Source organism: Lasioglossum baleicum, chromosome 5, assembly GCF_051020765.1.
Source record: "Lasioglossum baleicum chromosome 5, iyLasBale1, whole genome shotgun sequence".
Classification (NCBI taxonomy): domain Eukaryota; kingdom Metazoa; phylum Arthropoda; class Insecta; order Hymenoptera; family Halictidae; genus Lasioglossum; species Lasioglossum baleicum.
The window spans coordinates 8,337,431-8,363,086 of record NC_134933.1 but is presented as its reverse complement, the minus strand read 5'-3'; the positions used below and the strand labels follow the sequence as shown (position 1 = coordinate 8,363,086).

At 44.3% G+C, this 25,656-nt stretch overlaps 2 protein-coding genes across 15 annotated transcripts in view; one reads left to right on the top strand and one right to left on the bottom strand.

The window, feature by feature from the left end:
• The window catches only part of LOC143208595 (cytosolic carboxypeptidase 1), an 80,322-nt gene that overhangs the window by 21,847 nt on the left and 32,819 nt on the right, over positions 1-25,656 (bottom strand). The window lies entirely within an intron of this gene.
• Nw (narrow) lies at positions 14,187-25,589 on the top strand. 6 transcript variants are annotated; one of them, XM_076423100.1, is made up of 4 exons: positions 14,187-14,348; positions 19,587-19,944; positions 21,698-21,853; positions 23,135-25,589. In XM_076423100.1, exons 1-4 carry the CDS (start codon positions 14,303-14,305, stop codon positions 23,859-23,861), a joined length of 1,287 nt encoding a protein of 428 aa, XP_076279215.1. In that variant the 5' UTR covers positions 14,187-14,302; the 3' UTR covers positions 23,862-25,589. The 6 variants fall into 6 exon arrangements, with proteins under 6 accessions (XP_076279215.1, XP_076279216.1, XP_076279218.1 ...); XM_076423101.1 differs by having other exon boundaries at positions 23,071-23,348; XM_076423103.1 differs by having other exon boundaries at positions 21,698-21,860; positions 23,135-23,275.

Here is a 25,656-nt window from a genome sequence, read left to right as displayed (position 1 = left end):
TGTGGTCCATCTAAATGTAGCCATAAACAATGTGTTAAATGCAACGTAAAACAGGGTGAATGCTTTGCAAATGTTATTTTTTTGTCGATACCGTTTTTACGCAGATTAGAATAATTAGAATAACTTTTTTATATGAATGGACCAAACGACTTCAATTTCTCTGTAAGGCTAGAAGAATTCGTTCAGTAAATGACGTCTAAGAAATATGTTGAAAAAATGTAGTTGGTCGGAATTGTGAAAAACAATAGTAAAAATTGACTTTTACAACTTTTTTAGCTGGGCCAATAACGAAAATTTAAGATGTGTTTGGTCAGCTTGTATAAATTATATACGCCCCTAAAATTTCATTACAATTGGTTAATTGGTTTACGAGTTATAATCGATCAAAAGTGGTAAAAATTGCAATTTTTCCAGATTTTTAGCCTTTTACCAATTTTGATCGATTATAACTCGCGAACCAATTAACCAATTTCAATGAAATTTTCGGAGCGTGTATAATTTACACTAATTGACCAAACACATCTTTTACATCTTCGTTATTGGCCCAGCTAAAAAAGTCCTAAAAATTAAATGCATTTTTTGAGAGAAATTCAAGTCGTTTGATCCATTCATAAAAAAGTTATTCTGATTTAAAGTGTGTATGATCAGTTTTGCTCCTAACCGTATATTCTTTTTCCTTGCATATTCTAGTTGACATTGAAACGCATTCGGAGATACGAATAACATAACCTTGAAGTGAACTCTAACTTCCAAGGTTATCGAAATCGGCAAAGTGACGCGGTTCGGAATAGTTAGCGAATCGTCGCAGAGCTCTTCGACGTCCCTGGATGGCTCGTCAACCATAAGCCATAAACCATAACCTGAGTCCTCCCGCTTTTATGGAACATTCCAGGTAGCTATCAATTTGCTTCGTCCTTGTCGAGGGCAGTCTGTCAAAGATTCGCTTCGTTAGCAGTCCTTTTAATTCCGCCGAGCCGTGTCTTCTTCTTTCTCTCGTTTTGGTTCCGTTTCAGTTCCGAGACCCAATTCCGAAAGCGTCGGCTCGCTTCTTCCCTCTCTGATTGGTTGTATTGTATCGTATAGGTTCTCGGTATTTGCAACGTTTCAGTTGGCTAGAAAGGGTTCCAGGGAACCGTGGCCCACGCCACGCCAGTCGTGGTCCGGCTCGGTCTCGGGCCTCTAAATTAAATCTCGAATCGGATAGCCGCGAAATCTATTCCTCTGGCTCGCGCTGGGACACTCGCCACGGAAATCTCAAATGAAATCTACATCCCGCGGCTGCAAGGCGACACCGCGCGACTCGCGTTTTCAAAAAGCTCGGCCACTCGGACATTTGCATACCGCCGCGTCGCGCCGCTGCTCGTGGCCCGCAAACATTCAAGACTCGCGCGGAAACAAGACTTTCAAATTGTTTCTTAACACTTTATCTATTAATAGGATTTTTAATAATTGTGCTGTGCCAAAAGAAAGCATAGAAATTTTCTTTCACGTTGCAATTTTAAATGAAAGTATTAGACGACGTTATTGAGGGTGACTTGTTAGTTCACGATGAAAATTGCTGTTGCTATTGAAGGTTCCATTGAAAAGTGTTTTACCGTGTACCATAGATTCTTCAAAATTATGCAATAATCACCGGTCGGTAATGTGTAGACTGCGGATCTTTATGCAAAATAAAAATTGTCTGCATCGATTACAAGCCAAAGGAACCAAATAAAAAATTCCTTCTTCTTTTCATTATCTTATTAAGCTGAAACTAATACACCGATGTCCTTAAATCTTGTTAATATGTTCACTGCTTGAAATTGTACGTTTCTATCTGCGGATCTTTATGCATTAAAGGCATATGAACATTTTCAAGAAATGCTAGAATATAAAAGTCGATAGAGTTTAGTACAATTTTTATTTATTTTGGATCTGAAAAGACTGTTCCTACTAAGAATAGGATTTTATCTGATTTCGCCTTCTCGAAATTTTATTATACAAATTGAAAATTGCATAAACACTCGCAGTCTAGTTATTACTTATTTTAAAAATCACAAAATCCTGGTATTCAAATTCCTGACCTGCTTTCAAACCGTTCAAGTATTTTCAAGTCGTTTTAGTTTCTTTTGTGATCGCATCAAATATGCAAAATCAAAGTACAGCCAGGGTAAAATTCAGTGCACGAGAGAAAAAGATGTGCACTGATTAACATTGTTCCTCGCTTTTCATGCGGTGCAAATTTCATTTGAAACAAAGTCGTACGAAATCATCTAACTCAATTTTTTGCTAATAAAAACAGAAATTCTACGAGAAAACTGATGTACGAACAGATCACATAGAACAAAATGTTAAAAAACTTATTCTAAATGGCAGCAAAATTGGCTTTTATGTTCCCTCGAAAAGAAGGAAATGACTTTCCGAATGACTTAATATAAAGATAAATCTTGTCGCAGACAAATTACACGTTCGTGAAATTCATTTCAAGCCGAAATATAGGAACTGAAGTTGACGGCTCGAGACCTCAATTATATCACGGTCCCGGTCACGCCCGGCGGGAATCCGATTTCGGCACGACGAATGACGTATTTCGCCCGGCCACCACCTCCGGCGATTTCCTGGTTGATCGTCCTTGAGGATACAATATTTTCGATCGGCCGCGAACACCGTTATCTCTTTTTCTCCTTGACAGAGATTAACGAGGCATAACCTGATAGACGCAAGAGTTAACGGCGGCGTCGATAAAAATTCAGCAAGACGGTGTCGACGCACGATATCAAATAGCGACAAGATTAACGCTAAACCTACCGAGCCAGAAAAGTAACTGGAATAAAAATGCTCCCTCATAAAAATGACAAGATTAATTTGGTTTAGACTTTATGCGGCTCCTACTGTAATACGTGCTCTATTAAAGACATCTATACAATAATTTCTTATCAAATAATTGTTATTATTTCCATAAGTGTAAAACAAAAGATCTGGGACCGATCATTTTGACCGGTGGTGGTAGGTTTAGTGTTAACACTAAATTTAGTTAACAATAAATCCATTATTTTGCATAAATGGATTTTTATAATTTCGATAATTGGATAATTGAAATAAAAGATGTGTTTGGTCAGCTTGTATAAACTATATATGCTCCGAAAATTTCATTGAAATTGGTTCATTGGTTTACGAGTTATAATCGATCGAAAGTAGAAAGGCTAAAAATCTTGAAAAATTGCAATTTTTACCAATTTTGATCGTTTATAACTAGTAAACCAATTAACCAATTTCTATGAAATTTTCGGAGGAAATGGATTTTTATAATTTCGATAATTGGATAATTATATTATACTAAATTATACAAAATCGATCTATGGAAAATAATGGATTTATTGTTAACTAAATTTAGTGTTAACACTAAACCTACCACCACCGGTCAAAATGATCGGTTCCAGATGTTTTGTTTAAATTATCCAATTATCGAAATTATAAAAATCCATTTATAGAAAATAATGAAATAAATTTCCTTGTCCAAGCATCCATTATATCGCAATATTACAAACGATCATCTCTATGAATTTAGCGTTGCCATTTTTATAAGGCAATATTTACCAGATACTTTTAATGATTGGTAGGTTTACTGTTAAGAGAGTTCAGAGACATCGGTGCATTACTTTCAACTTGTTGAAATCGATACGCAACATTTTTAGTTTCCACGAAGAGTTGCAGTCTTCGGCATGCAAAGAAGAAGAAGAGGTCTTTTCACCTGCGTTTTATTGCACGTCGAGTACCGCCATTTTTTCCGCATTAAACGCCCTAAGGAAGAATAAGGCAAATATTCTAGTTCCATTATAAAGTTCCATATAAAGTTCCAACATACTGAACTACGTTTATATCATTGTGCTGTGCTATTCACATAAACATCTGGGGTATTGAAAAATATACTCAATCTCCTATAACCTATAATCCCAACAAATTCTACAAAAAATGCTTAAAAATCAGTTAGTTTTGCTGCTCGTACACGAGATGTCCTTAACCCTCGCAAGGTAAGGTCTAACAACACATAAATGTGGGGTCTCTTACAAGGGAAGGACCCCAAGTGTCCGACTTCGATTTTGATAATACTTTGTGAGATGATGGTACATATATGGATCCCTAATGATGACTGCAAAATATTAGGTGGAGTTACGCAATAGTTTTAAGGATATAAACAATTAAAGTTTCATACCTTGTTGATATCTTACCATGATTTGTAGCTCAAGTTTTCGTGAAGTTGCGTGAAAGTTCAATTGTTTATATCTTTAGAACTATTGAATAACTACACCTAATATTTTGCAGACATCATTAGGGATCCATACACCATCGTCTCACAAAAAATGATCAAAATCGAAGTCGGACACTTGGGGTGCTTACCTTGTTAGACCCCGACAAATAAATTACATAAATAGCCACGCTATTTAACCTCGCTATTTAATCTGCATAAAAAGTAAACAACAGATTTAATTTTATTCAAATAAAAATTCTTTCCAAAAATCTGAAGCTGGGGTCTCAGGGACCGCACATTACCTTGCGAAGGTTAAGTAATAGGTGGTCAGAATTTTTATTTTCATAGATTCGCGATTTGGCCCACTGTGCGTCGGCCCCGAAGAGCAAGGTCATTGTTTCTATCTCGAGTTGGACGGCAAAGTGGAAGCCTTTCTGCGGGTCTTGTGAATAATCGGTCGATCATATCCCGCGGCCGTAAATCGCGTCGCCTGACGAAAGAACGCCGGACCGGCTGTAATTCTTGTCACGAGGCGGGATCGCCGACAGGTACGTCGATAGAGCGGGAATGTTTTAAAAGAGGGGGCGAGGGTTGAACGCGGGGCCCGGCAACTCCGCGGCGTTACCAGCGGATATATTGATGGATATCGGTTGGCCAGGCCGGGTCGGGCCGGCTCGGGCCGGCTCGAGGGGCCAGAGGAGTCACGAGGAGGCAAGGATGACGAGGATCACTGTCCTAGAAGTATCAAAATGGAAGAGTGGACGGCTCTCGTCGAAGCCTCCGGGCCAGTATGGCTCCGGCGATCGTCTCGAACGTCGAGGCTATTCGCGGGCTAAAACCGAGTCCGTTCTCCGTGCCACGAACAGCCAGCACGATCACGAGAAAGGAAGAGAAACAGAGATAGAGAGAGAGAGAGAGAGAGAGAGAGAGAGAGGGTGGGAGAGGGAGACTCGATTGAAAAGGGACGGTTGGCTAACGCGGAGAAGAAGAACAGAGGACTCCGGGGAGTAGGGAGAAAGATAGAAAGAACGGGGGCCTTACATAGCGATTGCTGGCAGGGCCTGAAATAGACCTCGGGAATCCTCCTGTAGCATCCTCTCGCTCCTCTCTTGCTTCGCCTCCTCCTTCGAGCGCCTCCTTCTTATCCTCGTCTTCTTCTTCTTCTTCGGCGGCTTCTTCTTCTTCTTCTTCTCTTGGCTGTTCGTCGAGCAGAGTTGCCTGCAGCTCGAGCACAGGGTTTCCTTGGTTTTGTTTTCGCAAAAAAGGACCAAGCCTCTCTTGGCTCTCGGCTGTGAGAAGTTGTTTCTAGCGTCTCGTTCGTGCGAGCAGGACCGAGGGAAATGGCGGAATGAGGACGATCGAGAGGGAACAAGAGAGGGAGGGAGAGAAAGAGGGGCTCTGGCCGCGGTGGAGGATCGCTTGTTTATCCAGGATCGAGCTTCTGCTTTCGTTTCGTCCGCCGATATATGGCCACGAACGGACGGGGGGGGCCCCGTAGGCATCCGCGGACCTAAAGTGCACTCGACGAGAGCTCACGGACCGCATTCCCGTGGGAATGCATGCGTCGCTGGGAATCCGACCTGCTAAACTGACCTGCGCCAACGTACCAGCAAAACGTGACCCACGCAACGAGCCACGGGTTGCACTCTCTCTCTCTCTCCGTGCGCGCCTAGGATCCCAAGAGCTTCCTTTTGCTCCTGGCTCGTTCCCAGACCGATAAGCTAGCCGTGTTTGTTAACGAACCGAGCCTCGTCGCAGTAAATTCGTAGCTGGCCAATAACGGAGCCCATCGTCCGCTCGAGGGTCGCCGCGAAAACTAACCCCTGAACGTCCAGCACCTGACCCCAGGACGGACCCTCTCAGCCTTTTGGGAGTCATCGGCGAAAGTCGCGCTTCTTTGACAGAACAAATTCCTGGTCCTCTTTGTAATATAGCCGAGTTGCTAGATCTAAATACTATAATTGCGAAAAGGACACTGGAGGCAGCTGACAAAAATTGTGGAAAATGAGACAACCCTTGATCATCGGTCATCTTTCAAGGCAGCGTAGCTTAGCGAAGTATCGGGACAGACAGATAGAATACATACAGATAGAATCGATCGACGAAAGTCGCGCTTCTTCGACAAAACAAATTCCTGGTCCTCTTTGTGACATAGCCGTGTTGCTAGATCTAAATACTATAATTGCGAAAAGGACACTGGAGGCAGCTGACAAAAATTGTGGAAAATGAGATAACCCTTGATCATCGGTCATCTTTCAAGGCAGCGTAGCTTAGCGAAGTATCGGGACAGACAGATAGAATACATACAGATAGAATCGATCGACGAAAATCGCGCTTCTTCGACAAAACAAATTCCTGGTCATCTTTGTAACATAGCCGTGTTGTTAGATCTAAATACTAGAATTGCGAAAAGGACACTGGAGGCAGCTGATCAAAATTGTGGAAAATGAGACAACCCTTGATCATTGGTCATCTTTCAAGGCAGCGTAGCTTAGCGAAGTATCGGGACAGACAGATAGAATACATACAGATAGAATCGATCGACGAAAATCGCGCTTCTTCGACAAAACAAATTCCTGGTCATCTTTGTGACATAGCCGTGTTGCTAGATCTAAATACTATAATTGCGAAAAGGACACTGGAGGCAGCTGACAAAAATTGTGGAAAATGAGATAACCCTTGATCATCGGTCATCTTTGAAGGCAGCGTAGCTTAGCGAAGTATCGGGACAGACAGATAGAATACATACAGATAGAATCGATCGACGAAAATCGCGCTTCTTCGACAAAACAAATTCCTGGTCCTCTTTGTAATATAGCCGAGTTGCTAGATCTAAATACTATAATTGCGAAAAGGACACTGGAGGCAGCTGACAAAAATTGTGGAAAATGAGATAACCCTTGATCATTGGTCATCTTTCAAGGCAGCGTAGCTTAGCGAAGTATCGGGACAGACAGATAGAATACATACAGATAGAATCGATCGGCGAAAAGGACGACAAGCTGGAAGCCCACGTGCGATTCTCACGGGAGTCGCGTTCGCTTCTATTTACGATCGACGGGGTGTTGGTGTCCCATGATGAAGCACGCGGCTGCCGTAATTCCGTGCTCGCCGCGCGCGAACCTGTCCCGCAGAGTTATCGTGCCCCTAAATCGACCGACGCCGGACCCGCCGCGCGTCCACGCCAGGAAAATGCCGGTTCTCGGGCTCGAGAGACGCAACGATACGGAGGGAGGGGCTCTCTCTCCCGGATGTCACGCGAGACGTCGTTCTGGCTGCTCGCGCAGAAACCACGCGCCTATGATCCTGCGACGTTACAGGATACCGGGCGACGAAGAGACACGGTTCTTCGTTACCGGTTGCCATCGTAACCCAGGATCCAGAAAGAGCGAGAAGAATATGGAAAGAGACAAAGAAGGAGACACGAAGAGCTGAGAAGGGCCGACCGCGGGAAGACGTATTCCAGGAGCGGGTGATCCCTCGAGCGAGAAGACGCGAGCGGTCAGAAATGAAGCCTACCTTGAGCCGCGGGGCCTTTTTGCGGCCTGCCGATACGGTCCCGCGCAAACGGGCCCGCAAACGACGAGCTCCGCCGTGGAATCTCGTCGAAAAGAGTCGGCGAACAGTGGGCCATTTCCATAAAATGGATGGAATCGTTCGGAAAATATTTGTATCGTGAGATCGGTTCGAATTTAATCGTATATGTACTTTATGACTTTTTTGACCGTCTGTCCTGTAACCGACCGCATTAAAATAAGCCATAAATAAATCAATATTCTTCTCTACTTCGTCCCATTTCTTTATCCTTCCATTTACCCATATTTTCATATATCCAACCTGTACACTCCGCTTCCCTTTCAATTTTCCACCTTGCCCTCCTCTCTTGCTCCGTTAAATCATCATCCAACCTTTCCCCCTCCTTCCTTTTAACTTGTTCCCCTATCCCACCACTTTCCTAAATAAATAAACAATATATTTACCGTAACAAAAACATCCTGTAAACAGGAGCCAAGTTCCAATGGCCGTAAAAAGTGTGTGATCAAACAAAATATCGCCAAGTTCGTTAGCTTAGAAATACCTCTTGCAATACTGAAAAAGTTGTTTGTAAAAATTAGTTTAAAAGAACGCTATTTCATTTTTAAAGAGTTACATGCAGGGCTAAATTATTCAAACTTGTCCGCTACCTAATACCTTTTATGGCCATTGGTTTAAAACGTAACGGCCAAGTTCGAATAATTTAGCCCTCCATGTAACTCTTTAAAAATGAAATAGCGTTCTTTTAAACTAATTTTTACACACGCTATTTTCAGTATTGCAAGAGGTATTTCTAAGCTAACGAACTTGGCCATATTTTGTTTGATCACACAACTTTTTACGGCCGTAGTAACTTGGCTCCTGTTTACAGGATGTTTTTTGAAATTTCATCAATTATCAAGTAGGTATCAAAGAAAAAAATCCTTTTCTAATCTGCAAGACTATATCGAAGATTAACACTCTGACGGCGACGCTCGGATCCGTTTGCCCCCGCTGCTATAGACGATGCTCGGTGCAGTCTTTTTTGTTTACGTTAAAGCGATTGTTTTTTTTCATCAGTATTTGTTGCGACTTCGAAGCTAATAAAACGTATACTTATGTATGTTACGCTGCTATGTTCTATCCTACGTACCTATTTTGTAATGTTCTTTTTCAATACAGCCCCTTTAAGGTGTAAAATTTGAAACTGTGATAATTATTCCTTTGAGTGTTTGTTATGATGGACCTATGTACCAAATTTCAAGCTTGTAGCCAATGGGAAGTACCCAAAAGGTTTTGATGATCTGTCAGTCAGTCAGTCAGTGACAAATTTAGCGATTTTTGAGGTCCTATATCTCGGAATCTCCCAATGTTGGAAGATTAATGTTTTGTCAATATTTAGACATGATAGCATTTAACAAGTGCATGAAATTACATCTCTCCATCTGCCTCCAATACCGAGTTATAAGCCTCTAAAAAACGGCTAAGTTGTTTCGTGTAAAAGGGGGTATGTAGTGCGAGAACTTGGCTGCTGCACTACCGTGCACCCAGATATCCAATCCAACCTGTACACTCTTTCCTTTCATCCTTTCCGTCTCCGCTTCCCTTTCAATTTTCTACCTTGCCCTCCTCGCTCTTCCTCCGTGAAATCATCATCTAACCTTTCTTTCCTTCCTTTTAACTTGCTCCTGTACCCCATCACTTTCCCAAATAAATAAATTATATATTTACCGTATTTATTCGCAGCTAACGATGCATAATTACCGGCTACATGAATTCTGTCCAGGTTTTTGCGAACGTGGCCCGGGCGGGTACATTAACGTGCTAATACCGAGCAGGTTCGCGCTCGTTCCCGCGGATGAAAATCGTTCGTTACGAATGTAAGATACCTGGGATGGGAGCCTTCTCGGTATCGTAATGGCGGTCTACTCGGCCGAGATTGGGGTAATTAACGCCGCGGACCCTGAACGAACCTCCCCATCGCCTCGTCCCCCTAGCCTCTCGAGCGCATAGCCGCGCATTAAACGCGGGAAAAATCCGCTCGTACGCTTGCTCATTCGCTTGCTTGCTTGCTTGCTTGCTCGCTCGCTCGCTCGCTCGGATGCGTTTAAACGATTGCGAAACGATTATACGTTTTTCTCTCGGACGTCGAAGATACCACCTCCGTTAATGGGGGAGGGCAGATAGAGGGCATCGGGGGGGAAAAAACTAAGCAACGGAAAGAGACCGGAGAATAAGAATAGACGGCGCCAAAGGCTTAACAAGGGAACCGGTTCAAACCTCCTTGCGCATCGGCACGGTGCGAACCTGCGCACCGACTGTCATGGAGATTCTTCCACCGCGTCGCTCCACACCGTCCACCGCAATACAGGGTGTTCGGCAACAGGTGGGAGAAAATTTAAAGGACGAAAGTCGCCTGTAAAAAGAATTGCGATTTTGCCTTTGCTTCGAAGTCGGTGGCGATCGGAGTTGACCAACGGTGGCTAACAAGAGCCAGCTTTGCAGTATGTACTAGAGATTAGGGCTGTTACTTTCCTTCGAAGGTCGAAGATTTCGAAGCTTCGGAGCTTCGAACATCGAAGATTAAAATTTTGTTTGCAAAGTATTAGTTTTTAAGTATATTCGTGATATGATCCCGAAATTTATTAATAGAATGCAATTTTTTAAATTTAATTTAATTACGGAAAGTCTCCAAACGGAAAGTTCAGCGTCAGTCACTGGTGACTGACTTAATGTGTTAATATTTCTATTTATCAGAAATCGTGACATGGTACGATACTCATAAGTTACAACTTCATACGTTTCGAAGACTTTGAAATTTCGTGCACTTCGAAGTTCCCTTCGTTCCTTCGGATCCTTCGAATCTTCGAAGAGTCGAAGCTTCGGAAAAGTAACAGCCCTACTAGAGATCAAAGTTGGGCAAAATTTAATCGAGGATTGACATTTCTACTTCGTTAATCGTTAATCGCAATTAACAATTAAACGCTTACTTTAGTCGTTCATTGCGGTGACCGATTACATTCTTCTCAATTGTAAATGATTCAAAGTAAAAGAATATAAACTGAGTTTTTGTTCAGATATATGTTTGTCAATTCTCCGTCTCCGCTCTTCGTCTCTCTCTCTCTGTCTCCCTCCTTATTGCAATTTATGAATAGACCGTGTGATGATTAACTTCAACAATTGATTAAATCAGTCTCCGATTTTCGACAATTTTCTTTTTTTAATCAACGATTAACGATTAACTTCATCAATCGATTGAATCAATCGCCCATTCTTCAATGATCACCTTTTTTAATCGTACACATTAATCAATCAATCGTGGTTTAAATTTTAATCGATTAATGTCTAATTCTGCTACAGATCCCTGTTTCGCGTGTATTTAACATACACAATTCGAAATTCATTTTTCGAAAAAATTCATTTGAAAGCTACGTTCATTAAAAAAATTTCATCGATTAGCCCTCTAGTTTATTAGAGAAGAATCTTCGGACAATAAACGACATCTTCTGGAACAACACAATATTCTTAGCTGTTGGATAACACATTTCGGAGCAACTGCTGTTGCTGATGTGTTTCAATTTTCTTGCCGTTCTACAATTCTTACGCGATAGAGCTCGATCACCCGTTGTGAACGTTGACATTGCCGACGAAGTCGCGTCGGTGAAAGATTTCCCGACAAAATGATAGTCGGTGAGGTCAGGGTACCTTCCTTTTCGATATCTTCCCAACTGTTGCCAAACACCCTGTATATTGAGCGCGGCGCGCACGCGGATCGCTCCCGTGATCGCCGTGATGATGCCTGATGATGCCTATGCCTGGCGACCGCGGGACCGTGCCAGCCTGTCCGAGTAATTAACGGCCGGCCGATGGAATTTATAACGTCGCCGGGCTTAGAGGAAATCCGGATGGATCCGAAGGGAGCTACGATCACATCGGCTCGTCCGCGAGCAATTTCCCCGGAAAAATGCGTTGACTCTTCGCTGTTAATTGAAGGTGATCTGCCATATACGAGTGCAACGACATCGGTCCAGCATGGACAGTGCTACCAGAAGAATGAAAAAGGGAAAAAGTCGAGTCTTCGATGCTGTACTCTGTTGTCGTTTCTATTAAAATTCTCTCTGAACCCACATCCGCCGCTCATATAAATTTGATACATTTCCTTCCGATCCTAACTGAATAGTACTTCGTATTACAAGTTGAATAATGTCATTATAAACTTATCTCGTTCCGCCAGAAGATTTCATTTTTAACCGACTTCGAAAAAGGAGGAGGTTACTCAATTCGATCTGTATGTGCCTTTCTTTTTCGCTTTTTTTTTTCTATGTATGTTCACCGATTACGTCGAGATGGATGGACCAATAGGAACGAAACGTTTTGCATCTTGTAGAGTATGTTCCCGGGATGGTCCCGTGCAAAAAAAATTTTACATTTCTTTATTAATTACGATTTTATTTGCGAAAATGTAGGGTGGTTATACCGTCGTGAACTCCGCTGAATGTTAGACATTAGGAACAGTAACGACGCGACGTCGTTACCGCTATCGATTGCCGCTTTCAGATATTTATAAATTACGATTTGGAATGTGACGGCTGACCATAGACATATAGAGATAGACTGCGCGGCCTGTACGAAGCGCTGAAGCCCACAATGGCGGCAAAAAACAAAAATAAAACATCAATAAATACATCAATTGGAAAGAGAGCGCTATGGACCCCGGCTAATGCTCTCTCTCTCACTCTTTGTACCGCGCGCCGCCATTGTGGGCTTCAACTCGCCCATAAGACGGCGCAGTCTATCTCTATATGTCTATGCGGCTGACAGAGATAATAACAGAGATAAAAAAAAGTGTGAAATAAAAAAAACTTAAAAAAAAGACAATTAAACCGACTTCGAAAAAACGCACTGAAAAGTATAAAATAATTTCCATTTAATATATGTGAATACACACGAACTTAAATACAATACAATCTTTTCGGAGGCGGCGCACAAATATATTATTATTTAAATATAAATATATTAGAGCATTTAGAACAATTTAAGGATTTTCGTAATTTCCAGTGTCGAAAATTTTCAATTTTGCGCCGCCTTCGAAAAGATTGTATTGTATTTAAGTTCGTGTGTATTCACATATATTAAATGGAAATTATTTTATACTTTTTAGTGTGTTTTTTCGAAGTCGGTTTAATTGTTTCTTTTTTAAGTTTTTTCGTAAAAGGATATCATGATAGCGAACGTGTTTGAAGCGCGAGAAATCGTCGAAGACAATTCCTGAAATTTCGGAGCGGTGTTTTTCTTGATTTTTATTTCGTTTTTGGAGAAAACGGCGTTACTTGTGCGACGACTTAACACAGAAATCGTCGAAGACAATTCCTGAAATTTCGAAACGGCGTTTTTCTAGATTTGTATTTTCTTTCTGGAGAAAACGGCGTCGCTTGAGCGATGACTTAACACAGCGTTGAGGCGTCGCGTCGCGCTGTTAGCTGGCCGCAGCAGCTAACGACGTCGTTCGCGATCCCGAGGATTTTGAGGGATGGTATGCGGCGCGCGGTGCGGCAGCGCGTCCGCGGGCACGCTCAGAAATGAAGTCTACCTTGAGGCCGGCGTGGTTTTTGCCCGGCCGGCGTCGATACGATTCCATTCAGGACGATGAAGACCGTGAAGAGAAGCCGCGCCGCGGCGAGATTCTGCCCGGCTCGGCTCTGTTCACCTGCAAAAACAAACTAAATGACAGGACCACGTTATTAATAGCGTGCAGCGGCACTCCAAATAGATTGGTGCGCGCGGGTTCCCCAAGAAACGATCCTCGCGAGTTGCCTCCTGGTAAACTGGCCGGTGCGCTGGCTCGGAAACGCGCCGATCTCTTCGATCTCCTCTCTCCGGGATCGCCTCTCTGTGGCTTCCATCTTGTCAAAGCGGTTCTCGCGCGATCCTACGCGGTTCCCTTTGGGATAACGCGACGGTATGATTTCGAGAAATCTCCTATCATCGGCGATCACGGAGAGAGAGCCTTTGTTCGGCAAGGAACTTCGGCCGATCGCCGCGTCGGCGAACAAAGTTCAAGCGTACCCGTGTCAACGAACGGACCGCATCATCATCATCATCATCATCATCATCATCATCATCATCATCGTCGTCGTCGTCTTCGGACGTTACAACGCGCGGGTTTCTTTTTCTCTCTCTCTCTCTCTTTCTCTCTCGTTTTCTACCGCAGCCGATCCTGGCACCTTTCTTTCCACGCTGTTCTTTGGCAGAAGAGGCGGACGCGACGCAAGTCGATTACATTTCGGTTCGTCCCGTGTATCCCCAGTCGCTGTCTCGCTGTCCCGCTCGTGCCCGCGTCCCTTCGTGGGCTGGTTCGCTCTTCGCTCGTCCTGCTCTAGGTTAGCCAGTGAATCATCTTCAACGACCCCCTCCTCTGGGATCCGGGCAGAAGACTCTTAAGGGGGCCCACGGCGCAGCGCGAGGCCAGTCCGAGAACGCGACCCTAACACTAACATCCGGTGTATTCCGAGAGTCGGAAACGGAAACGGCTGCTTGATCGATTAATCGACACACGGCAACATGAAGATCGCTCTGCTGCTGCTGGCCGTCGCGGCCTTCGCCTCAGGTGCGTACCAAACATTCCGAGCGCTCGCTATTATCCGCGTATATCGGATTTTAACCCGTTCGACGCGACGCGCCAACCGTATTTCGCTCGCTCCGACCTTCGGGCACGATCCCGTGCTCCGTGGGAACGCGGCTTTTCGAAATGCCCGGAGCATTTCTCATTCGAACTTCCTTAGCGTTCGCCGATGTAAAGTAGTGTCGCTGTCGGGATCCTTTACTCGTTCAAAGAACCTTTACCCGTGCAATTGCATTCCGAGTCGACCACCCAAGTTGGCTGCTCGGTTTGCCGACTGTTTGCTCAATTATCTCGAGGCTTTCCTCGTTGGACGTCAGCCAAGATACCGTCCTCTTTGAAGGGTCCTTCGACGATCCTCGGCCAGTCTCGTGGAACCGTGTACTCTGTGTTTTCCACACTCGCCGGCACGCCTTTGTTCGATCTTCGCAGCATTATTTCCCGACGTCGTCCGGGGTATTCAGAAGCCGATAAGGAAACGCGCGCAACTCCTAGATCGATTGTCCGTCGTTCGTGATCGTTTCTCTGCGATCCCCGGATCCAACGATTATTCCTCTCGCGAAGCAAACCTCGGAATTTACATTTGAAATTCCGGTTACTGTAGTTAATCGTTCTGCGGTCGTTTAGGCGATTCGCATTCGGGCTGTCGCGTCGCCATAGACGTCCGGTTAATTGCGGCGCAAGTGGCATCATTCCTGAACGCAACGGCGATCCGCAGCGTCTGGCGGCTGTCTTCTTTCGCGGGAACACTGGCGGCAGACGTCTCAAGGCCTGCAGGTCGTTTACCGCCACCTGCGCCGCCGGCTTCGCGATCCGGAACATTTTTACACCGGACGCACCACCCTAAGAACACGCTCTACGCGCTGCGATTTTCATTCGTTCGAGTCGCTTCGCGGTTCGAGAATCAACGCGAAACTTCCTCTCGTTGTTCTTTTAAACCGTTTCGTTATTGAAGAAGCCGTCTCTCGAATTTATCTCAATCGACGCGCTTAATCCCTCCAATTGGCCGTTTATCGTAGCATTCGTGATTCGAGAACCGTGGAGAATTGCGAGGAAATTAGATCTTCCTACGAGAGCCTAACTTATGGCGACCAGGGTTGCACAAAGATTCAGAAGCTAGAAGGATATTTAACGATTTTCTTAATGTTCCTCAGTAAAATCACGCTGCAGTCTGAATGTTTCAGTCGGTTTACCTCCGGTTTTATTTGTTTCATCTTGCAAAACGGCGATCGAAACAAGTCTGCTCTCGGTGGACCGAGATCGTCAGAAATTCCGCGGCCGTGGCCAGTTTTCAGCGACAGGCGGCAATTAACGAGACTGTTGGTCTCAAGGCTATTCGGGGGTCAAAACAGGTCGCAATTCACGAGTACTGTTAACCAAATAACCGTACAAGTTCAACGAACCCTCGCGCCGAAGCGCGAGAACCACCGAGTGGCCATTCCGGCTGAAACGGACCGCGTCAGTGAAGTGTACACAGGCAAAGGCAAATTAAAATCGCGTTAGAGAGAATGATTCAGCGCTGCGCACGCGTCCCGTGCTCTACAGCGACTGTTATGGCTTCGTAAACAACGTTCCGTACGAGAACGATCACCACGAACATTCGAACTTGAATTCTCCGATCGGAGTCCGTTTCTTTCGTTGGTCGCGGAGGAGATCCAAGGTACATTCGAATTGCAATCGTTTTTAACACTGAACCTACCACTGCCGGTCAAATGACCGGTTTTATATTTCTCATTTCAAAGTTATTGGAATTATGAAGTTGCTTGCATGGAAATTGATTCGATAGATTCCTTTATCCAAGCATACCCCACAAAAACATCCTGTAAACAGGAGCCAAGTTCCTACGGCCGTAAAATGTTGTGAGATCAAACAAGATACGGCCAAGTTCGTTAGCTTAGAAATACCTCTTGCAATACTGAAAAAGTTGTTTGTAAAAATTAGTTTAAAAGAACGCTATTTCATTTTTAAGGAGTTACATGGAGGGCTAAATTATTCAAACTTGTCCGCTATCTAATACCTTTTATGGCCATTGGTTTAAAAACGAAATTTTTTTTTAAAAATGAAATAGCGTTCTTTTAAACTAATTTTTACAAACGCTTTTTTCAGTATTGCAAGAGGTATTTCTAAGCTAACGAACTTGGCGATATTTTGTTTGATCACACACTTTTTACGGCCGTAGTAACTTGGCTCCTGTTTACAGGATGTTTTTCTTGGGATTTCATCAATTGTTGTTGAAATTTTATGAATTATCAAGTAGGTATCAAAGAAAAAAATCCTTTTCTAATCTGTAAGACAAAATCCAAATTCAATGTATCTGCCGGCGACGCTCATATCCGTTTGCCCCCGCCGCAATAAACGTTGCTCGGTGCAGATTCTTTTGTTTACGTTAGAGCGATTGTTTTTTTCATCAGTATTTGTTGCGACTTTGAAGCTAATAAAACGTATACTTATGTAAGCAAATGCTATGTTCTATCCTATGTACTATTCTACCTATTTCGTAATGTTTTTTTTTTTTAATACAACCCCTTTGAGGTGTAAAATTTGAAACTTTGATAATTATTCCATTGAGTATTTGTTATGGTGGACATATGTACCAAATTTCAAGCTTGTAGGTCAATGGGAAGTACCAGACAGGTTTTGATGATCTGTCAGTCAGTCAGTAAGTGACAAATTTAGCGATTTTTGAGGTCCTGTATCTCGGAACCTACTAATGTTGGAAGATTAATGTTTCGTCAATATTGAGACATGATAGCATTTAACAAGTCTACGAAATTACATCTTTCCATCTGCCTCCAGTGCCGAGTTATAAGCCTCTAAACAACGGTTGAGTTGTTTCGTGTAAAAGGAGGTATGCGAGAACTTGGCTGGTGCACTACCGTGCACCTAGATATTGCGATAAAAATTGCACAAAATCTAAATAAATAGAGTCTTGTCATTTTTGTAACGTAGAACACACACACACACATGTTAATCGCTTTTAGTGGTCGGTAGGTTTAGAGTACACCGTTTCACGGTGAAACAATTCCACTGGCAATCGATTTGGCAGGTCTCAGTGAACAGAGACAGTTCACTCGAACGAGGGAGACTTCGAAAGTGGGGTTGTATGTCAAGGAAGGCTCGAAAACTATGGTTCGGAGCGTTGGTTTACCGATCAGATTATTTAATAGTCGGCGACGCGCGTAACGGTTCCATGCGACGAATGCTGAAACGGGACACCGGGTAGATTAGGATTCACCGGATGATTTTTCCCGCGTCTGGGACTGCCATTTGCGGCCCGGTCGGAAGTCAACGGTAGAGAAACGTGCCTCGATGAGATAATACGGGGGGCAAGAAAGGAATTTCCTTCTTTGTTCTCCCGTCACCGGGCCCCGCCGCCATCGATAGATCGCTTTTGTGCCCCGGTGAATCGATGGGACACCTGTATTATATCCTCGCGACGATGACATCACCGACGCGACGCACCGATCTGAATATATGCATGCCTAATTCCGAATCTAGTAAACCATCGTCTTCGGAAAACGGAGAATGCTTCGAAATCGAATGGGATGTACATTGGCCCACAAAAGTGTTCGTACATCCTTTAAAACAGAATAACCTTTTTATAATTGTACCAAATGACATGATGTTTTGTAAGCAATTGGAAGCATTGGTTTACTGAATGATGTGTTAAAAAAAAAATTTCAAAGATTATGATTTACAAGGTTACATGCAAAAATAAGAAAGGCATCTTTTAAAACTTTTTTATTTGGACCCTTAGTGAAAATTAAAACAATTTGTTTTGTATGAATGAATGAAATCATTTCATTCAGATGAAATTTTCAGTATGTGTATAACTAACATAGATCTACAAAACATATATTTTAAATTTTCATTAAGGACCCAAATAAAAAAATTTTTAAAACGCCTTTTTTATTTTTGCATGCAACCTTGTAAATTGTAATTTTTGGAAAATCTTTTTTGCAGATGATTTAGTAAACCAATGCTTCTAATTGCTTACAAACCATCAGGTTGTTCAGTACAATTATAAAAAAAGTTATTCTGTTTTAAAGGGTAACGAACACATTTGTGGGCCACTGTATATTCTTGAAGTATAATGGTACGAAACATGTTATGGGCTTGCAGTTGATCTTACTCGCCGATCAGAGAATTAGTTTTATAGACATTAATTTCATTCGAATTTCTGTCTGCGCTAGGCAAAGTGTGATTAATAGACTACGGATTTTATGCGGTTAATAATAAATAGCTGTAACGTAAAGCGGTAAAAACATTGAAAGAATTAAAGACTTCTATTATGTTTAACCTATTGTATTAAGAAGAGGGTAAGTCGGAAATGTTAGTTACGCGGGGATACCTTCGGAAATCTTGAGCATATGGTATATGAGAATGTAGTGAACTTGAAAGGGATATGTGGAGGAAGGGATAGAATGACTGTGAGGAAGCTAGGGAGAAAAAGGAAAGAGAAGAGTAAGGAGAAAGATAAGAAAATGATAGCTCGAAGCAAAGTGTAAACCGAGTCCCTTTTTATAGCCGGAAGGCTAAAGATAAAGCATTTCTATTCTGTTCAGTTCTTTTTGGTTGGCAAGAAAGTAATTTCGGTATTTTAAGGTGAAATAGAGCCCGGTTTCTTATTCAAGCAATGAACTTTAACGAATAAGACATTTTCCCTTTTGTTCGATGATCTTTTGCCAAATAGAATAAAGAAGAAAATATTTTATTGATTAAAGTTCATCGCTTGAAATGCTTGAATAAAGAAATTCGGTTTTATTTTACCATAAAATACCGAAATTACTTTCTTGCCAATCCAATAGAAGGAAAATAACATCATTTAAATATTTCAAGCTTTTCCAAATTTTAGCTTTTTACCACGTTTTTATTAACTCGCTTTCTTGTCTGTCCGTTTGTCTGTTCGGTACAAATTTTGCAGTTGATTTGAAACTAACTTCCCGATGAGCTAGAGACATGGAACTTTAAACATAGCTCAGAACTGGATGACAATGCAATATTCACTACTACAAAGCAGAAAATAATTATTTAAATTAAAAAAATCGTATTTTGGAAACTAAGTGTTCCACACCGGCAACGTCCATCACATGCAAAATTGTTTGATTGCTCGAGACTCGGTGGGTCGAGCAGAGCAAGAGACTATCAGTTTGCACTGTCGGTTTATTCGAGGGAATTCGTCCGCGAAGCAAATCGGGCCACGAATCACTTAAGACCAATTTACAGCTCAAAGGATCACGACGATCCAGCTGGATGGCGTGCAGTACTTCGTCTCGAGGATGAACCCGTACAGTCCCGAGCTCAACTATTTCCTGGCGTATCAGTACTGTCGCTCGTTGGGCCTGCAGCTAGCCTCCTTCGAGACGAAGGAGAAGGCTGACACGATGACGCAGTATCTGAAGAACGCCGGCTACGTGAAGTACAACTTCTGGACATCGGGCAACAAACTGGGCACGGACATGTTCCTCTGGATGAGCACCGGCCTGCCGTTCAACGCCACCTTCGACTACATGCTCAGGCGACCTGGCAACAGACCCGCAGACGTTCCACCTGGCACCGAGCCTCAACGAGTATCTCGCGATAGGTAACCAACACCCCCATCGAATCCTTGCTCGCGAATAACTTGTCCCATGACGAGACCCACAGCTTCCTTCGTCAATTACACAATTGACGAGAAACAAGAAACAGGAGCCGAATACAGTAGATTACTGCATATGGAGTGTCCGATTTTTCACGGTGACATCGAACTTTAATCTTCTTCTAAATAAACTTGCGGGCCAAAGTAAGCATCGTTATAATCAATATATTCTGTCAATGAAGTACAAGTCTTTTGATTATATGTTGAATTTCTTGATCGTTCACGTTTTCCATTTGCGAGACGAGCGTGTTAATTAATCGCATGAGAGAAATCTTAAAATCTTTACGGAAATCTTGAAATCTTTATGGAGATCTTAAAACGTGTATGGAAATCTTAAAATCTTTATGCATTTATGGCATCCGAGAATTTAGAAAAATGCTGGAACGTAAAATTCGATAGAATTCGATACGATTTGTATTTATTCCAGATCTACAAAGACTACTACCACTGAAAATACGATTCCATTAAATTCCTCTTTCTTAAAATTCACCCAGAAAAATTGAAAATTGCATGAACATCCGCAGTATTTCTTGATCGAAATGTTCCGTAACATTCGCGTGCCAAAATCGGACATTCCATATGCGACAGCCCAGTAAAAGTTCGTTCCTTGATTAAACGAATGTCTTGGACGAATCTTGACGGGGTCAAAGTACTCCGGGAAACTATTAGAAAGGTGCGGCCGGTCTTGAGACACGCACCTGTCCCTGAACCTGTGGGGGTCGAAAGCCGCCGCGGATACCGGAAGTCGGTGTCAGAAGTCCGCGCGGACAAAGATGGCCGTGTCGGCCAGAAGGACAATAGACCGACACGACGTTCACCGTCACGAACGATAATTATCGGTGTTCCCCGCGTGTCTTCACCCGGAAACACGTGCGCCGACTCGGTGAACGAATCCCGACGACCGTTGCTTCCGATCGAGAAATTTAGAAACACCTATCCGTGAATCTTTTCTTCTCGCTTTATAACCAACACATTTTTTCAACTGGAATATTTCCATGATATGAAGTTTATTAACCCTTTGCACTCGGAACTATTTTGACTCGAATATGAAACATTTCTTCCGGCCCAGAATAATTCCATTCTGTAGTTTTTCTTCGTGGATATGAAATAGATATACATAATACCTCGTACAATACTTAAATGTTTAGTAATTCATTAGTAGACAGCGGATTTTATGCATTCAGGACAAAACTGACTAGGTATAATTCAGAACAGCAAAGACATTAGAAGAGAATTTAAAAAGATTATTATATTATTATCAACCTATTAAACATATTAAGAGAGAAAATAAATTTCTATTTTACGCCAGGTTGTGTTATAATCCAAGTAGAAAATTTTTATTTTGCATAAAGATCTGCTGTATATTGATTAGCTACCAACGTATTTAATAGTGTAAACAATATTTTGAATAATGGTACAGCAACTTGTTGTAGCGGTGACTCTCTGACTCGCCACTCGAGTGCTAAGGGTTAATACACAGTGGATTTCACATGTTCAAAATTTTTAAATAGAATTTTACGACTATCCTTTACATGTATTTTATTTTGTATAATTATGAAAAAATGTATAGAAGTCTCGAATTGTACAAGAAGTTACAGAAGAGGTTGTAGGAAACTGTCACTAAGCTTCTCGATCGTGAATATGTACCGTGCACCCGCGCCGCCAGAAAATTTAGAACCGGAATTCGGGTGGTTTCCAGCGGCGACAGCGGAAGCGCGGACGGTTGCGTGGCGATGGTTGCGCCGACGTTAGCTTGGGAGGCGCAGGACTGCACCCGGGAGAAGGACTTCATCTGCGAGCAGACAAGATGCTACTACTACAACTACGGCAGCATTCCAGTCTCTGCGACTCAGGGGTAAGAGGTGAGATAATACTTGTCACAGAAATACACAAACCTGCCGAGACGGTGAGAGAGAAGGAGAAAGAGGGGTTGGAGGGGCAGCTCTCGGAGAGGAGCTTCGACGAGTGTCCCTCCAAGAGATGGACGTCGTTGTTGCACGGACGAGAAAGAATTTCAAACGAAGTCATTTCCGACAAGACCCGCGATAATTGGTTGTACGTTTCGCCGAGGAAAACCAGTGGAGGCCTCCTCCCATGCAAACGAAGAGGTCGGACGCGAGATTCTTTTTCGCCGTGCGACTCGCGCGAGTCCACGAAGCGATCGATGATAACGCTTCTCTGGGATAATGAGAAAGTAAAATAGATGTTGGGCTAGATGGGGAACGCGTCGCCTCTAGGCGTCGCAGCTTGGAATTACTATGTAACGGCTTCTCTCGCTTCTCGCAAACGTCAGGACACACCGACACACGCGCGGAGAAGTATGGACACCACTGAACTGAACGCACTAATATCGAGCAAACAGGGTCTTTGAGACACCCTGTACACTGGTAGTGGTTCCAGACTTTTTCCTGCATAACGCTTCTAACACCACACGCGACTAACACACCGCTAATACGATCACAGCAGGCGCGGGCATGGATCCGAGATCGGGAGCGACTTTCTTTTTCGCTTTCGAGCCTGTGTAGACACGTAGACACGAACTATTAGTCAAGGTCTGCTTTGTACTCCAAGGGTACGTTTACGTTCGAGCGATCTTGCATCGATAACGGTAAGCGTCGACGACACATTCGCATTGGTAGACCGAAAGGAGGAAGAAAGAAGCGAATAGCGAAAGCCGCTATAGCCGACGTTTCTTCCTTCTCTCGCCTTTCACTTTTAGCATCGTTGATATGGCTTCACGCTTATGGTAACGTTCATAGCGGATCAGTGAAATATATTCGAAGCAGGTAGAGCAGAGGTTATATTAGACGATCGGATTTTATCGGCCGCTGAACCGGAACTTTTTTCCACTGGCTTCTATAGCAGCTCCGACGTAAACGTACCCCAACGAGGCTGACTCCGGAAGCTCGCCACTCTTTCGAAAGAGAATATCACCGTTCTCCTCCCATGCCTGCGCCGCCAGACACGCCCACTGACAGAAATTTCGAAAACCGCCCCCCGTAATGAACAAACCAGCAACGAGCCCCCGCACCACGAACGAGGGAAGTCTTTCCCTTCCTGTTTCGTTCGAAGATCTATGGCTTCGTCGGTGACCCTCGAGCCGCCAGGCGCCTTCAGTCCTGCCACCAATTTCCAGAAATCGCAGACCCTACATAACAACCACCTCGGCGCCAGCCAGCGACGACCAGGTCGACGACCACGAGGAGAGTAGTTTGGTGACGAGCGACGGGGCGCGCGAGGAGGAGGAGAACACCGACGAGAATCGAACACCGGAAGAAGATGGGAGCTCCGTCGTCGACGAGAAACCACCTGAAGACCCGATCGTCAGCAGGCTGATCACCACCGCCGTTTCCGCATCCGACAGGCAACCGTCGGTCGCTCAGTCGACGTCCTCGCCGGTCGTCACCGAGGACATCCACGAACAGCCGACGAACGGCGAACTGGACAACACCAGGCCGGACCATCTGCCGGACATCGCGAGCCTGTTCACCGACAGCCCTCCCGCCCCCCAGGCGAGGAAGGACAACGTGTTCGAAGGACTGCAGACCCGCGAGATTCACCGTTCGTCCCTGCGATCCTCCTCCGACATGAAACTCGAGCACCGCGAGTCCCCGGACTACCTCGAGACTCAATCGGAGACCGAGTCGCCCAACAACGGGCTGGAGGACGCGCATACCGTCGGCCCGTACGACAGCGTGCAGGATTACTATGTCGACGATCATCCGGAGCCGGCGGCCGAGCTGTCGATGATGAAAGACCAGGACGACGACAGCAGCACGACCCTGCCGGAGGCGGAACCGGCCTACAGGTACAACATTAAAGTGCGCACCAACGGCAAAGTATTAGATCCTCCGTCCAAGTAACGCTTTAAACACTTTAGGCACCGTCTTCTCTATCGCGGGGCACGCTGATACGTCCCAATTGCATGTCGCGCGGCTACCAAATAGCCCGCCGAAAGATGTCTTTCGCCAAGTCGGGCTTGTATTTTCTCGCGAAAGCGACGATGTATAAACGCGGTTATCAGCTTCGATGAACTTCGGGAACGAACAACTTCGCAGAAATTGCACGTTGTCGCGGCAAAGTGCAGCTTGGTTTCGAGTAATTTGGACGTTTCTCGTCTTGCCGATCGGTCGAAAGGCGACGACGTAAATCACGCGTTATCAGCTTTGATAAACTTCAGGAACGAATCACTTCGCGAAATTGTGCTTTACCCGACAAAGTGCAGATTGGTTTCGAGTAGGCTAATTTGGACGTTTCTCGTCTTGTTGATCGGTCGAAAGGCGACGACGTCGTGGCCGCGACGTTCAGTTGGGACACAGCCTAATTCGTGGATAAGTGAACAGAGAACGGTAGAGGGAGATCCGAGAAGCTAGATGTATTATGTACGTTTTTATCATGTGTATATCGTGTCACCCCGCGAACGGTCATCGTCGCCGACGTCACCGTTCGCACGAATCATCGTTCATCATTCGTTCTGATCGGACGAACTCGCGCGGTAGTGCTCGTTTGGATCCCCTTTCGTCGGGACTCCCGCTCGTCGGAGAAGCAAAAGACGTTCGGAATCGAGCACACGTAACAGCCTTTATCATATTCGCGGACAATTTGCTCAAAGCGTTCGAATTCGTAAGAGACGGCTCCCTCCTGCCGTGGACTCTCGACGACAGAGTGCCGACATCGTTTCTCGCAGGGGCATTTACGCGATCGATCGATCGGTCCTTAATCGCACATACCCGTGGCGCCGGCGGCCGCGTATCCACATACTCTCCGTGCCTCGCGAGGAACTTCCTCACAGGAATTCGAAATGAATGCGGCAGCGAGCAATCCGATTGGGTCATTCCACTGGCGCTTTCGGTTATAGCCGAATTATTGGCTGAAATGTGTGACGTCACGGCCTAAATGCTTCGGAGGACTTTCTCGCGAGGCACGGAGAGCGCATGTCGCATCGAATCGAATCATATGAAATCGCGCGCGATCGATCCTTCTCACCTTCGGCCGTCTTCTATCGTCGGAGTTATACAATCTCTCATCAGCTGATTCGTAGCAGCTCGTAGACAATTTGGAACACGAACGCGCGAGGACTCGTCCGCGTTGGGATCTCAGGCATCAACGGTAGAACAGAAGGAAAAACGCGGCCGGGCGAAAAATGTTGTCATTAGCATGGCTAGCTGAACTCATCTCTTGGTGTAGGGTTTGGGAGAGTCCGCCGGCGCCACCGATCATCGTCACACGCACACATATCCATACACACGATCACACTCACACGCGCACCAAACACGCACACGTATCGAAGTAATCATCTTAGGTAACGTTCATTCGTACGTCCGCAAGATGGAACGTTTCGCGGTGGATCGATCCTGCGATCCTGAAGGGATCCATGGATCACCTTCGGTTGGAGGATAGAGACACGGTTCGGAAACGTTCCGGTCATCCAGACGTACGGCAACCGACGCACGCGTAGTTTCGAAATGATTCTTTAACCGCTACGATAAGTGATCGTCCCATCCGTGGATCATCGGATATCATTGCGTAAACACGCCGCGAATGTGTAACTTGTGTAATTGAATATTAATAAAGGTACGAGTACATTCTTACGTGCAGCAGCGTTACGATTCATTCATACCCCTTTGCGACAATTGATTGGAAACACGTTTTTACGAT